Consider the following 16,046-nt stretch of genomic DNA (forward strand, 5'->3'; position numbering starts at 1 on the left):
TTGAAGTGTTTCCGTGCTTCTTTGGGTCCTACTACACAACTGAGCTTCGTATACTTGTTCTAGGTGCTTATTTCCAAATCTCATCTCCAGATGTTGGATTAAGTCGTCGTAGTTTTTGTACTGGCTCCCGTCCAAAGTCTGCAAAACCTCCAGTGCTTCTTCTCGAAGTGACAAAACCAAGGCAGTGGCTTTGTCACTTGATGTCTAATTGTTGGCCTCTGCGGCAGCCTCAAACTGTTTATTGTAAACCTGCCATGAGGTCTTACCGTCGAAAACTGGTGGCTTAATATTTGAGCAGACACTAGAACTGGCGACTACGGTTGGCTTTGAAGACTTTTCCTGTAGTTTGTCAAATTCCTAAAAAGGAAAGAATGTAGAACGTAAACAAAGCAACGTAACATACAGGGGTAACAACAAATAACTAAAGAAATCCTAACTAATAATCAAAAGTTCGCTTCGCAACAGTATATTGTACAACAAGGGTGAAAAAGATGTCCCTATCGCACGAGGACGAAAAGTTGCAATCGGACGAGGGCGATATGGACAATTCGCCCGAGTTTTACAGGCTATTTTTTCTACGACTATTTGGAATTACTCACCAAATTTCACACAAATAAACTCTCAATGTTTGAACCGTTTCCGTGTTTACATTATCACTTTTGACGCAGCCAAAGTTTGACCGGTGTCTCGGATTGTCATCGGGTGACAGCTGATTAACTTCGTCTTTTACGTTGAGGTGTTGAATGGATTTGATTCATTGTAAATTGTAAGTTTGTATCATTTGCTTTATCATATAATAAAGTTGATGTTTTTAGTCTTTAATTGAACACTAACTGAAATTTGAACGGCTTTTTCATTGCCTCAAAACATAAGCCAAAATGCAATGTTTTGATGCCAACTGTCAGTGAGGATGACAATCAGAAGAATTATTTTGTTTACGTTCAAGATTAGCTGTAACTGGTCTATTTCTTTACGCACGCTGAAGATTGTCTGTGATTGGTCTATTTCTTTACGAACCCTGAAGATTGTCTGTGATTGGTCTATTTCTTTACGCAGGCTGTAGATTGTCTAGGATTCTGTATTCGTTCAAACGTTGGCCATTGCCTACTTATCCGTTCTCTAAACTGTTAAGGAATGAACCAATATCCCTGTAGGAGTATATACATATAAAGTGACACTTTTCAAAACTGATTAGAGTGACAAAACGTTTTACTTTATGTAACTAGTTACATAAAGTATCACTTTATGTAACTAGTTATGAAAAGTTCATTTCATCACTCCCTGTTTTTATGCATTTCCGTAGAAACATATGGGCGACATCCATCATAACATGTCGTTGTCACTGTTTATACAAGGTGCTATGAAAGTGAATATTTGTGTTAAATCACTTTAAAAGATGGTTTTTACCGCTTTTGGTCAAAATTAGAAAAAATTATGTATGCAACACGTTTCGAAAATGTCTTATTGTGTAACTCATTCAAATTGTAGGACCTCGCTGCGCTCGCCCTACAAACATTCATTCGTTACACAAAATCGATCTTTTCGTAACTGGTTACATAAATTAATAGCTATTTCAAGGTTGTAAGTAGTTTTTCGGATATCTTCGGAATCTAATTATCGCAAATGCTCGCTCCAATTTAATCGACCTGGCATGGAAAAATCCACATACATTTTAGTCAGTCTTTTAACTTTTCTTATGTATTGATGTTGCATTATCTGCAAAATTAAAAAAATGTGACCTATGTAGGTTAAAAACCTGATTTCATTAAGATAATAATTGTGTGTAAAGGTTTAGCAAATAACCCTTTCACCGCCAAATTGGTCCGAGTTAAATTGCTTGAAATAGAAAGTAGAAAGGTGGGTCAGTTAATGTTAACACCGGAGTAAATTGACTAAGCTTTGGATAAGTATCTAGAGCAGGCTAAATGTAGACCAAGTTCAACCTGTCAGACGGTCAATTTCAGGTCCGAGTTTTTTCACCGACTAGTCTGTCGTCAGAAGTTGTTGGCATTTATTGTGTTCGTATTGTGTTCTTAGATTAAACAAGGTAAGTCCAATATGTTTAAGGTCTTCAAAACGAATATCTGCTAATTATTTATTATACATTTATATTTAATAGTAGATTTTCAATAGTTAGTGTAAAAATTAGAATATTTCTTATTAGGCGCAAAAGTTAAATTAAGAAACTTTTAAGGTTCTTACATAAGCCATCTGATGGTTCTTTTGACTACCTGTAACGGTTCAAGGACAACTGACCGTCTGTTTGTGTTTGATGATTCAACCGAGAACCCAAAATATTCATTCACAATTTAATGTACCGCACGGTAGGTACTACGTGCTAAATAACAGGCAAAATTCGGATAATTTCTTTATACTTACGTGTTTTAAAGTGATAGGCACCATGAAGACTTAAGATGTGACCCACGTAGTATATATTGCAAATATCATCGATGTATGTTTTAAAAATAATTGGTGGTGATTCAGTTACATTGAAAATAGAACAAGTTATCAGTTTTTTAGATAAACATTCGGTTATTAAGTGTAATCATTTGCAATGAAAGTGCGAGTAATATCAGTTTACTAAAACCAATTTTTCAATTAAACTGTATAAGTTACAAATTTCAATAGTTGAGACAAACTTAAACCGTGATGGCAAAGAGCATTTGGTACCTTAGTGGATTAGTGCTGGTGTCGAGTATAATTGTTGCTGGAATCTTCAGATATTGGAATATCGACATTCAGGTTACAATAGGATTTCCACCAAAATGGATTACTCACCTTAGTAAAAACGGTAAATTAACTTAGCTAGTGTAAGCCTAAATTATTGTTTCATTATTATCTCATATCTGATATGGAAAATTTGGTGAAACAGGTTTTTTCTGGGGTGTCTGGGAATTCACTGAAATGAGTCTACTTTCGCAAGACGTTTCGCAAATATATTGCCATCCTAAGGGTAGACTGTAAAAAACGACATAGGCCAATAATACAGTGTGTCCAGGTCAAGGAGGACCACTACATATGTTGATTTTATATTTTATTTTTTTGTGTCTTAGACCGAAACTAATAACACTTCCCCACAGCAACTTTTAAAGCTCTTCAAAGTGGCATTATCAGTTTTTCATTCCGACGTTTCGTCTTTCCGGAACCATCATCAACCTCATTTTTTTCCCAAGACCATCATCATCAAGTCATTGTTTTTAATATCACATTCTGAAAGCACTTTATTCTGAATTCAATGAGGTATGTCACTTTATGGTTTAAATGCGTTTCACTCTATTTTTTGACTTTGAAACTGCTTTAGAAGCATACGGAAGCTTTTAGACTGCCTTGAAATTTTTTAAGAGCTTCTAGACTAGTGGAAGATTATTTGGAATCTCTTAGACTGTTCTAAATGCTTTTGGAAGCTTCTAGACTGTTTTGAAAGACTTCCGACTGCTTTAGAGGTATTTTGGAGTTTCTGAAGTGTTTTGAAATCTTTTTAGACTACTTTAGGAGCATTGAAGGTTCTGGACTGCATTTAAGACCTGTGAATTTGAACTTTTGGAAGCTTTTAAACTGATCTAGAAGCACACGGAAGCTTTTAGACTGCCTTGAAATTTTTTGAGAGCCTCTAGACCAGTTAAAGATTATTTGGAAGCCTTTAGAGTGTTCTGAAAGCTTTTGGAAGCTTCTAGCCTGTTTTGGAAGGCTTTAGATTTTGGAGTTTCTGTAGTGTTTTAAAACCTTTTTAGACTAAAAATTGTGAGGTTTTGTTTTTTGTTTATCAATTCCAATCCTCTGACCGGTTCTTTTTAGACTATACTTTAGAAGCATTTGGAAGGTGTTTGCCCAGTTTAAAGAGCCTTGAAGGTTCTGGACTGCCTTTAAGATATTTGAAATCTTGTAGACGGTTTTAGAAATTTTTGGAAGCTGGTAAACTGCTTTAGAAGTATACGGAAGCTTTTGAGAGTTTCTAGATAAATTGAAAAGCATTTGGAAGCTTTTAGACTGTTCTAAAAGCTTTTAGAAGCTTCTAGGCTGCTTTGTAAGTTTTGCAAGGCATTTTAGAGGTTTTATAGTGTTTTGGAATGTTTTTACAATTTTTTAGACCTCTTCAGGAGTATTTGGAAATGATCACACAAACACAAAAACATGTTTTTGTCGTTCAGAAGCCCTCAATCCCAATATAGCAATTTTTTGTCAAAGCAATTATTAGTTTAGTTTATTTTTAAAAAGTTGAAAAGCTTGTTTTGTAAAAAACTAGTTAAACCAAACAAAAATAGCAGTAAATAAGCACAAAAAACTAAAATAAGCACAAAACGAAGAAAAAAGCAAAAAAAGCATCGACAAAATCTGTCAAACCACGCGTTTTTGCATAAATCGTTCACATTATATGTCAAAGGTTGGTTATTATTATTATATTACTTTCAAAAATCAAAATTTCTAGAAATCCGGACTCTAGTTATTATTAATTTAAATTTAGTAATAAGACAAGAAAAAACAGCTTTTTTTTAAATCCCAAAAATAAAAATTAAAAAAAGTCAAGTTTCATACATTTTTTTTCAAGTTTCATTGAATTCGGAATAAAAAGGGCTTTTAAAATCTAACATAAAAACATCAGTACCGTATTTGAAAAAATAAAGTTGATCCGCAAATACGAAACGTCGGAGTGATAAACTGATAATGCCACTTAAAACAGCTTTAAAAGTTGCTGTGCAGAAGTGTCATTAGTTTTGATCTAGGTCCAATATTCCCGTCACAAAAAATGAAACGTAAAATCAAAAAATTCACTTTTTGCAAAATATCTCAAAAAACAAAAAAAAAGGTGGTGTTAATAATAATGTATTTATTTAGCATAAGTGCTACATCCAATATACCAATATAAGTTATAAATACTACCTATATAAGATTTTAAATAAGAAACAGTTTAATACTCAACGGGTAATCACATGTTACGATCAAAACAGTGAGTTATAAAATAAAAGAACAAAGAAACACTAATTACTATACAATCATCTGGATAAAATATATTTTTTCAGGTGGTATTTGAACTCATTCAAGTTGTTGCAGTTTTTCACATTCACAGGTAGTTTATTAAACTCGATCAATCCCCTGTATAATACCGAGTTTAACATCTGCATGGTGTTGCATCTATTTAACAAAATAAAATCTGTACAATTTCTAGTGCTGTAATTATGTACATCCTTAAAAAGTTTAAAATTATCGCAGATATATTGAGGTAAAAGGTTATGTTTTAGTTTAAATACAAACAAATTAACATTAAACATGATTTTTTGACTGACAGACAACATATTTAAAACTTTCAACATATATGTAATAGGTGTATAATAGTGTTACGATTTTCCCGTGGGTTCCCACAAAGTCAGTTTAACTCAACAATTAATAACTTTATTACACTTCAAAACACTCCGTACAATAATTAACACAGCTACTAAAAACACTACTACAATTCCACAATTATTCCGCTATTTAAACTTTACCGCGTTCCCAAATTCACTACTACTCTATACTCTGTCGTCGACGCGACGCCGCTTCTTTTATATTCACAAACCACGTTCTAGAATGACCGCGAAACGCTTCGCGATTTGCCTCGAATCTTCCAGGTATGGCGCTTCCTTCTGTGGCCTACTTTAATACGCGCCCGGCCAGATATTGCGGCGCATCGGTTTCATCGAGTATCGAGCATAGTAGGCCCAAACCGTAACACTGCCCCCCTCTTAAAGCTGATCGTCCCGATCCGCTTCATCTAGTCCCTGGTATTTCTTGAGTCTGTCCAGATGGACAATTTTCATCTTGCCTTTGGGGCTGCGTTGGACTCTGTACGCGACGTCATTTAACCTTTTTACCACATGGTAAGGTCCCTCCCAGTGTCGTTGCCATCTTTGACTTGATCCTTTGCTCCTCCTGGGTTGAAACATCCACACAGCATCACCTTCCTTATAATTGCCACCAGTTGGTCTGTGGTCCAGTGTCATCTTCATACGGTCGTTGTTTGGTTTCATCTTCTCCCTCTCAAGTTCCCGAATTGTGATGGATCCCTTCTGTAACGAACACTGGTCACACCGTTTACACCATTCCTCAACGTCCTTTCTGAAGTTAATCCAGTAAAATCGATCTCTTATTCTAGCCAAAGTCTGATTTACTCCAAAGTGTCCTCCTCCGCGACTGTCATGTAGTTCTCGCAGCACATTCTCTTTGCAGGAATTGGGCACTATTGTTTGGTAAACAAAGCGTTTTCCGTCTGGACTTTCCCATTTGCGAGTAATTAAGTCTTCTCGCAGTCGAAGCGAATTCCACTGCAACCAGTAACCCCTTACTGTTGGTCCATATCTGGAAATCTGTTGCCAATCCGGTTTCAAATCCTTCTCCAACCATCTTCTGATTACTTTCAAATCAGAGTCTGAGCGCTGTCCTTTTATTATGTCCTCCTTAGAAACGCTGCTCTTCATTCTTTTTGTAGCCTCTTTATCTGTCACCATCGCGATTTGACCAATCCTCCAACCATTATGAATTTGTACTTTCCGGTACCTTAAGTCACTATCCAAAGCTTGACGATCCTCTACATATCGCGGTAAATGTCCTTCCGGGTTCTTCATTTCCTGCTCCTGGTTACGCCAGTTCTGCGGGGTCGGTAAACGAGACTGCTGTCTGCAATTCCATTGGTAATGTCCTTTACGTCCACAAATATAACATGAAATGTTTCTTTTAGCAGAGGAGTTCCGGTGATTTGTTCTGATGTCCTGGTTTCGTCGACACTGTGGGTTTGGAGAACAAGACCGCTGTCTGCAATTCCTTCTAATGTGTCCCGTACGTCCGCATCGATAACACTCCACTCTCGTGATCGGGCGTGACCGTTCTAACTGTCTGGAGTGACCATTTCCTAATGCTGCCATTTGTTGCACTAATTGGCCGAACATTGATTCAATTTTATTCATTGGTGTAGCAGCATGATCGGCTGGCGGTTCTCTCTCCTCTTGAATAGTCACTGGCTGAAAGTCATTGCACGCAGCTTCAATTTCCAGCGCTCGAATCAGTAATTCGCTGTTGTTGCTCCCTTTGAACATCTTCAGCCATTTCTTTACCTCCGGATCTCGAATCCCATCTACAAAAAACTGTGCCACAAGTTCTTCTTGGATTTCATCCGGAACGGCTGGGTAAGCCAGATGCACAAGGCGACGAATTTCGGTTTCAAACTCTTCTAGATTTTCACCAGTTTTCTGCAGTCTTGCCTTTAATTGTGTTTGGTACACTCCTTTCCTATGCTGATCCCCATAACGTCGTTCTAATGCAGCTACTAATGCGTCATAGTTGCTTTGTTGGGCGATAGGCAGAGTCTGTAACAGCTCCAATGCAGGTCCTCGTAATGCCACCACCAGTGCTACAGCCATTTCCTCGTTACTCCATCGATTTGCATTTGCAGCGGCCTCAAATTGGAGTTGGTACGTTGCCCATGAAGTTTGACCATCGTATGTGGGAGGCTTGATCTTGTTGAGCCCGTTTCCGGTGAACACTGTAGAGCTGACTCCTCTGCTGTCAATTTTCTGCTCTAAGTCGCGTAGCTTTATCTCAACATCATTCTGATTTTTATGAATGTCCCGAACATCAATCTGAATTTTATTAATGTCCTCCCGAACATCAACCTGAATTTTATTAATGTCCTCCCGAACATCGTCTAATTTTACCTGAACATCACACTCCATCTTTTTGAGACTATGGGTTACATACTCTTGGATTTCTGTTTTGGTCCCCGCTAGAGCGTTCAATATTTCTACGTTACGCTCTCTATCTTCTTGACGCATTTCCATATCTTGTTGTCGAATCTTTTCTTGTTCTTCCTTCTCTTGTTGTCGAATCCTTTCTTGTTCTTCCTTGTCTTGTTGTCGAATCCTTTCTTGTTTCTCTTCTTGTTTTTCAAGCATTGCCATAATAGCTGCAAGTTGGGCCTCCATGTTTGCACTTTGACGTCTTGTTATTGGCATAAAATAAATTTAACACACCACTGTTCCGAAAATCTCTAGTCCGGTTCTGAACACAAGTCTCTAACCCGAAGTTTAGTTCAAATTCACGTCGCACTAAAGTCTGATCCCACTTCTGACACCAATTGTTACGATTTTCCCGTGGGTTCACACAAAGTCAGTTTAACTCAACAATTAATAACTTTATTACACTTCAAAACACTCCGTACAATAATTAACACAGCTACTAAAAACACTACTACAATTCCACAATTATTCCGCTATTTAAACTTTACCGCGTTCCCAAATTCACTACTACTCTATACTCTGTCGTCGACGCGACGCCGCTTCTTTTATATTCACAAACCACGTTCTAGAATGACCGCGAAACGCTTCGCGATTTGCCTCGAATCTTCCAGGTATGGCGCTTCCTTCTGTGGCCTACTTTAATACGCGCCCGGCCAGATATTGCGGCGCATCGGTTTCATCGAGTATCGAGCATAGTAGGCCCAAACCGTCACAATAGCTACATTTCAAAATCACTCTTAAGGCTCTATTTTGGATTTTCTCTAACTGGTTTATCCTGTATTGGGGCAAATTATATAGCAAAGTTGAACAGAACTGCAAGTGGGGTACTGCAATGGCGTTGTAAAGTAACAATCTTGTTTGTAGTGACAGTGGCTTACTTACTCTAGTTAAAAACCCAACTTTTTTTGAAAATTTTCTCATAACATAGTCTGCGTGTGCATGAAAATTTAGATTGCAATCTAATATTACCCCGAGATATTTAATCTCTTTGTCATAAGTAATTTTTTCTCCATTTACGGTGATTTTAATGTTATTAATATTCACTGAACTCAACTTTAGTTTTTTCGCAATTAAGCAATATTTAGATTTATTAGTATTAAGACTTAATTTATTATCACAGAGCCAGCTAAATAAATTGTTAAGTTCGTGATTCATTTCAACTTGCATTTCAGTCAAATCTTTGCCCACCATATACAGCATTGTATCGTCCGCGAACATAACAATCTTACATTTATGTTTTCTAAATCTTATTTTATTAAGGTCATGATTATGCAACTTTTTTCCCATTTAACCAAATCTTCAAGGTTCCTATAGTGGCCCTCCTTATTTTGGGCACACTGTATAAATTGACGTTAATTTGACACCCATTGACGTTAATTTGAGACAATAATAAGGCAAACTTTTTTTTTAATACAAGTCACAGAAACACAACTAGATAGATTAATCTTAATGTTAATTAACCCTCAAAAGACACTGTATTTATTTGATTGTCTTTCGTGATCATAAAATGGAAAAAATAAACGAGAAGGGGTTACAATAGTAGATCATCAGGTGTCCTTATGTAATTGTCAGAGAAATAATACTGTAATTAAGTCCCCGTCTAAAAAAATGAAAAACGGATACAGCAATTGGTAAGCAAAAAAGCGAAGCTTGGGAAAAGATTAGTGCTGGAAATAAAGTATAACGAATTCATATTAAAAAAAATAGAGCCACAAATTAGGATATTATAAAACTAAATGAAGATATGACATCTCATTCTCACAAATCTTCTTTAATATACAGGGTATATACAGGGTGCTCCAGTTTTAAGTGTCAATAATTCACCATTTGATAGCCCAACAAAAAATAAGTCGACATGCATTATGTCATTTTTCTGAAAAACAATTCCTAAGGAAGATACAGTCCTCCAAATTTCGAAAATTCAAGTTTGAAAAACCGTTTTGTTGCTATAACTGTCAGATCGTTGGAACAATTTTGATCAAATTTGGAAATATTGGTTATATGGTGTGAATGACGTTCAAAAATTGTTAAGTGGCGTCGATACAGGGAGGTGGTCTTCATTTTCCTGCTCTATTTTGTACGCTCACTGAGTTTTATTCAAAAATTACAGTTTTTTGATATCTTGGTTCAATTTGGAGAAAGATGTATCTCTTGTAAAATTTTGATTTTGACCGGGTTAATACGTTTTAAGTCCCAAAAAAAACATACCTATATAAATATAAATATGGATATCACCCCACTCACTAGCTTTCAGTCCTGATAAATCAAAAACTTTGTGAAGATAGTCTTGAAACTCGATTTTCCAAGCTAAATGCAGTTTTAAAGCACTAAAAATAATCCAGAGGTGTAAGAAAATGAAAAGCAAAGTAAAACAACTTGAAAAGTTAGTCTTCAAGTCAATTTTGATTAACCATATTATGTTAAGATCCTATATTTAAGACTATTTTCAAGACTAAAATATTGAAATTTGTCTTCAAGTTATGAAAACTTATTTCATATGCAATTCTTAAGCTTCTGATGCCTCTTTTCATTGGTTCAGAGTCACTTTTTTATGCCCAAGTCAATTTTCAAAGTTTAAATGTGTGAATTTGTAGTTAAAAATACTAGAAAAAGTAGTTTTTCTTGTCTACAAGTCAATTTTCAATACTAAAGTCTTTCAATTTATCTGAAAACTATGACGACTAACTCCAAAGACAGACAATTTTCTCAGTTTTCAAGACTAAAGCCTTTCAGTTTGTCTGAAAACTGGTACAAAGATAATTTTTAAGCCTCTCAAGTCAATTTTCACCGTTCCAAAGTCAATTTACTGGTTTCTAAGTCAATTTTCATTTTGTCTGAAAACTATAAAAACTGGTCACAAAGACAATTTTTAAGTTTTTTAAGTCCATTTTCACCGTTTCCAAGAAAATTCTTAAGTTGAGTTGGGTTGGTTTTGGGTCTTTGAACGTAATAACTCAATTAGCTCGTAAACGAAGTTTCAAATCAGAATTTTATAAGTGATACATGAAAATTAAAGAAAATTGTTATGTTTGAAAAATATCCAGTGACGTAAAAAATAAGACGGAAAAACGAAAACCATCTGCCTGTATCTACGTCACTATGGACAATTTTGACAAACGTCATTAACATTACATAATGAGTATTAATTTCGTAAGTCCTTGTTCAAAATGAAAAATGTTTGTTATGACAAAAAACCGATTTTTTAAACTGAAATTTGAAAGGCTGTGTTTTCCTTATAAAGCATTTTTCAGAAAAATGACATAATTCATGTCAACTTATTTTTTGATGAAATGGTGAATTATTAACATTTTAAACTGGACCACCCAGTAGATATAAGTTATGATACATAAAAGATACTTGAAACGTGAAACCGTTAGGAGAGACGAAAAATATAATAATATACAGGCTGGTCCATTTAAAATAGTAAAGTTGACAGAGTATTCAAACTACATTTCTTTAGTAGGTTGTAATTGACGCCAACAGTTTTTTTATTTAGAATTTGGCGGTAAGCCAAAATATAGGTATGTTCTAGTTATCCATTAGAACTGGCCACATGTGTTGTCGGCCCATTCACAAATAAATAACTATTCATTTTGTTGATCTTGGACTATTAAGTTCCTTGAACTGTTATACAGGGTGGTTCAAATTGGCTGTAGGGTAATTCAAGAGTGGAAAGTACATTAAAAATAAACTCTAAAGTGTCATATAAACTGTAGTCGAAAAGCATTAAATACTAAAACCGGAGGACGAAACTGGACGCTTTTAAAAGAAAAGTGCCCATTTCAATAGAGATAGACAAAATCACCTAAATATCAAGTGTACGCTTGTACGGAAAGTAATAAAATCCTTTTCCGCATGCGATTGTAGTTGATCGAACGACACGTACCAGAGGATACAATATTCATTCGTTATACCGGATGACCGAATAACACTTCGGCCATATCTCGGAAACCGTTCGTCGTATGACTTTGGGGTAAAAAAAATACTGGGTAAATTGGCCATGAAGAATCGCTGGAAAATTTCAAGTTCTAAAAATGACCACGAGAGGTGCCAACTGCCATTTTAAATTTGAAAATTGCATTTTCTATAAATTTTGCATAACAAACTACAAAGTTTTTGTTCACATTTTTAGAATTTTAGAGAACCAGTTTATCTAGCATTTTCGTAAAACAAAAATTTCAGTTATTTCAAAAGCAAAGTTGGTGGGGGGTGTTCAAAGGTTTTTGTAATAACCCGCTTTAACTTCTTAAAGGTTTGATCAATTTTAACAAATTTGGTATCGTTGAAAAGAGCATTCCTTGGGCAATAAGAATCAATCATAATATAGTTAAATCTTACTCTGCCAGGGGGCTAGTTTTGATACCATGAACCAAATTCCAAATTAATCAAAAAAATCAAACGGAATGATATGACTTTTCTTTTATGAAAAAAGTAACATCCAAATAGGCTGGCGAAAACCGTTTTTTTAAATTTCGTTCATAACCTCAAATATTGGGAAAATCAGGTTAATGGATCTTTGAAGGCCAAGAATCGCGCGGTAAATGTTCTAAAACTATTAAAAATTTAGCTACAAAATGAATAAGATGTTAAAGAAGGAATTGTGAGTCTAAATAGACTTAATTTAAACTTTATTTAAAACAAATATATATCGTCAGGGCATTCATGTTGCTCGAAAGGGACGAAACGCATGATAAACTTATAACTTTAATATTACTCTCGAAATTCTTACTTTTATTATAAAAAGTAAGCCTAAAACCCAAATAGGTACATTATATCCAAATTCCACATATTTCGGAACCATTTAGAAATTTTTTTTGTAAAATTTGTTGCCTCAAATCTAGCATTTTGGGTAAAGTGTTTCTTTATTTTTTTGCCATATGGTTGAAAAATAAAAAAATGAGAAAAATGTGGAAGATGCATATACTTAGTATACTTATTTGGGTTTTTAGGCTTACTTTTTAAACTAAAAGTAAGAATAATATTAAAGTGACTTCTATATAAAGTTCAGAATGCGTTTAGTCCTTTTTTGAAGCAACATGAATGTTATGATAATAAATATTTCTTCATAATGCTTAAATGAATTCTATTTAGACTCACAAGAGGCTTAACATCTTATTCATCTTGCAGCTAAATTGATTTTTAGTTTTAGGAAATTAACTGCGCGATTGGCCTTCAAAATTCCATTTATCTGATTTTGCCAATATTTTAGTTTAGAAACAAGATTTTGAAAAACGGTTTTCACTGGCCTATTTGGAAGTTATTTGGCTACTTTTTCATACAGAAAAAGACATATCATTCCATTTGATTTTTTTTGATTTTTTTGGAATTTGTGTCATCACTAACTGGCGACAAAGGATTCAACTAAATGAACTATATTTTGGTTGATTCTTATTGCCCAAGGAATGCTATTTTCAACGATAACAAATTTGGAAAAATCGGTCAAATCGCTAAGAAGTTAGAGCAGGTTATAACAAAAACAATTGAACACCCCCCACCATCTTTCTTTTTGAAATATCTGAAATTTTTGTTTTACGAAAATGCTAGATAAACTGGTTCTCTTTAAAAATGTGAACAAAAACTTAGTAGTTTGTTATGCAAAATTTCTAGATAATGCAATTTTTAAACTTAAGATGGCAGTTGGCACCTCTGGCGGTCATTTTAAGAACTTATTTTCCAGCGATTCTTCATGGCCATTTTACCCAGTAATTTTTGTAACCCCAAAGTCATACGACGTACGGTTTCTGAGATATGGCCGAGGAACAGTTTTATTGGGTCACCTGGTACAAAGTCGATCTTTTCGTAACTGATTATATAAATAGGTATTTTTCAGGTCAAATTAGTTTTTTAAATTTTGCACAGTAATACTTTCGTATTATTTGAGATATAGGAAAAATCTGCTTTTCATTGCGTAGCAGGGTCATACAACATCAAATCAGCAAGTGGTCTGATAAAACTGTTTTATATCAGCTGTTGGTAATAAATTTGCCTTATAGATATTGTCTGGCAACGTTCACATATTTTATGTTAGATACAGCTTAATTCGCTAAATACTTTTTAACGACAATGAAATTACCTACTATAATCTACGGGCTGATTACTATACCTTGTAACTCAGTTGCGCGTCATCAAGGTGAAAATAGGCGGCGTTACAAATAACCAGCCTAAGTAGAAGAATGCGATTTTACGTTTATATGTCAGAATTATGAATGTTTGTTTATATATTTAATTTTACATTGTATTTGGAAAGGTCTGAGGGCATGTCGCGCAACGGAATCAAGCAATGGCTTTTCCACACCAAAAACTGTATTTACTTCCAATGATTTTAATACAAAATTCGAAGAAAAGAACAAAATTAAAAGTAAAAACCGTATCAACTTAAAAATCTACCTGTCCTACCTATATCAAGGTACGGGAAATGATCATATGAATAAAAAGATCTACACACCTTTTGGATGAGGGAAGCTGCTTAGGAGACCCTGAGTTTAAGTTTTTTTTTTAAGCAATACAGTTGGTTTGGTGAAAATACCGAGAACTTTCTTCAGCTGTCTGAAGGCTATCCAGGCAACGTAAAGTGGACCTTCAACCACTCTAAATAACGAAGGTGTTTTATTAATAGTTTAATGTAGACATAACATTTGTGTCAAATAGAGAGATAGATATCTTTCTCACAGCTTATATGAAAGCGATAGATTTGAAAGGATTCTTTTAGAATCCCAAAATCGACGCGCGGTATAAACTGAGTAGTTGTAGTTCAGAGTATCAGAGTTCTGCCGCGGTGCCGAAGCCGTTCCCAAGCCTGGATAAAGTGTGGAGGGTTCTTAAGCTAGGTTGGCTCCCTGATTAAGGTAAAAACACTCAGGGCTCACGGCTCACAGAGAAGGAGGCCCGTCTTGGAAAATGGGCGGATCACTTTGGAAACAACCCACGCGCGGAAAAGGATAAAGCAAAAACGGAAAACTACTAGCCTGCTGGTATGTTATCGGAACGGAAGAGAGGAGAGGGGATCAGGAAATAATATTGGAGATGATCAAGCACAAGATAGATATGTGCGGACTACCCGCGACAAAACGTAAAGGTCAGAGCCCGACAAATATATCAAGTACAAAACTATAGCCTCCTTTAGAGTGGAAAATCGAAACAAGAACGAGTGTACTCGAGAGTCGGTATTCTTTTACATATAAGGTACACTGACATAAAAGAAAACGTCGACTACGTAAGCGACAGAATATTGGAAGTCACACTTATCTATTTATCCCGGACATGTCCAAATCAAGTAAGGAATCAGACAAAACACCATTGAGCAAATAACCCACAATGGAAGAGCAATCTTATTCGGAGACTTCAACGCGAAAATCAGCTCAGACAAAATTCCCGGAGTTAAGCAAATATTTAACGAGCATACTAAATGACATCGGAGACCAACTGAACAATTTCTGAGCAAGAAATGAACTGCGGATAAACAACACTTATTTCACTCACAAAGACCAACATCAATACACTTACCAAATACCAAATAGATATATCACACAGAATGAAATATGTGGCATTAGAGTTCTAACCTCGTCGTGATAAAATAATATAATGAATTAAATATAATAAAAAATACAATCTAGAATCATTGGATAACGACTGCACCAAATACTATTAATGCAGGCTAAGTAGAAAACTTACATCGGAAAATATAACCGATACGAATATGGAGAACAACTGGGATATAATATAATTAAGAGATGCATACAGGAATCGGCTAACAAATCCATAAGGAAAGGAATCCTAAACTTAAACTGGAAAAACTTCCTTAAAAACCACGCTTTGATTTACACAGAAGGTAAAAAGCCTGGCCGATGAAAAAAAAAGGAAAGCTACTTGCAATATAACACCAAACAGAGGCAAACTGTAATAACTATAAAAAAACAAGAAATATAGTTAACGCGACAATCAGAAGAATCAAAAGAGAATACTGGGAGAAGTTCTTCACAGATATGGAACACGATTTATATGAAGCTCAGAGGAAAGTTTAGAAGATGCTCAAAAACAGAAAGAAGCCTGCAAACGAATACATCCAGACCAAAAGGGTCCTGAGCGAGTAAGAAACCTATATGACAACACTGCCAATACGGTAGAACCTCCATCACAGAAAGCACGGGAAGAAATAACGAGTGGCTTAGTAGTTACAGAGGAGGAAGTTAGTGTGAAGAATAAAAATTTTAAAGGGACGGGAGCTAGCAAGAAAATTAACGGAACTGTTTAACAAAATAATATCCACAATTCCACATCCAGCAT

The 16,046-nt window shown here is 35.2% G+C and overlaps 2 protein-coding genes and 2 long non-coding RNA genes across 6 annotated transcripts in view; 2 read left to right on the plus strand and 2 right to left on the minus strand.

Moving 5' to 3' along the window:
- LOC145725556 (uncharacterized) overlaps positions 1-16,046 on the minus strand; it is a 37,129-nt gene that overhangs the window by 19,563 nt on the left and 1,520 nt on the right. The gene's annotated exons all lie outside the window — the stretch shown is intronic.
- LOC145725562 (uncharacterized) lies at positions 449-1,159 on the plus strand. The gene is made up of 2 exons (XR_014177349.1): positions 449-766; positions 816-1,159. It is a non-coding gene; the product is annotated as an uncharacterized LOC145725562 (long non-coding RNA).
- The window catches only part of MsrA (methionine sulfoxide reductase A), a 36,213-nt gene continuing 22,113 nt past the window's right edge, over positions 1,947-16,046 (plus strand). Inside the window, exon 1 of one of the 3 annotated variants that reach the window (XM_081974355.1) lies at positions 1,947-2,047. Coding sequence is in view for 2 of the 3 variants with exons in the window: in XM_081974352.1 (XP_081830478.1) it covers positions 2,650-2,791 (142 nt within the window). In the remaining variant the exon portion in view is untranslated. Of the gene's footprint in view, positions 2,048-2,356; positions 2,792-16,046 lie in introns of those variants that run through there. The other 2 variants (XM_081974352.1, XM_081974353.1) reach the window with 2 other exon arrangements.
- On the minus strand, positions 2,802-8,163 carry LOC145725583 (uncharacterized). Its single transcript, XM_081974382.1, has 3 exons — positions 7,641-8,163; positions 7,083-7,607; positions 2,802-2,816 (listed from the first exon to the last, which is right to left on the minus strand). Exons 1-3 carry the CDS (start codon positions 7,977-7,979, stop codon positions 2,802-2,804), a joined length of 879 nt encoding a protein of 292 aa, XP_081830508.1. The 5' UTR covers positions 7,980-8,163.

This window comes from Ips typographus, linkage group LG2, assembly GCF_016097725.1.
Source record: "Ips typographus isolate SLU linkage group LG2, UJ_Ityp_2.0, whole genome shotgun sequence".
NCBI classification, from domain to species: Eukaryota; Metazoa; Arthropoda; class Insecta; order Coleoptera; family Curculionidae; genus Ips; species Ips typographus.

Excerpts from the sequence above, each read along its gene's own strand:
- LOC145725583 (XM_081974382.1), bottom strand. The coding sequence starts at position 7,979 with ATGCCAATAACAAGACGTCAAAGTGCAAACATGGAGGCCCAACTTGCA. Across the intron at positions 7,608-7,640 it reads AGGACATTAATAAAATTCAG|ATTGATGTTCGGGACATTCA; the intron begins GTTGATGTTCGG and ends AATAAAATTCAG.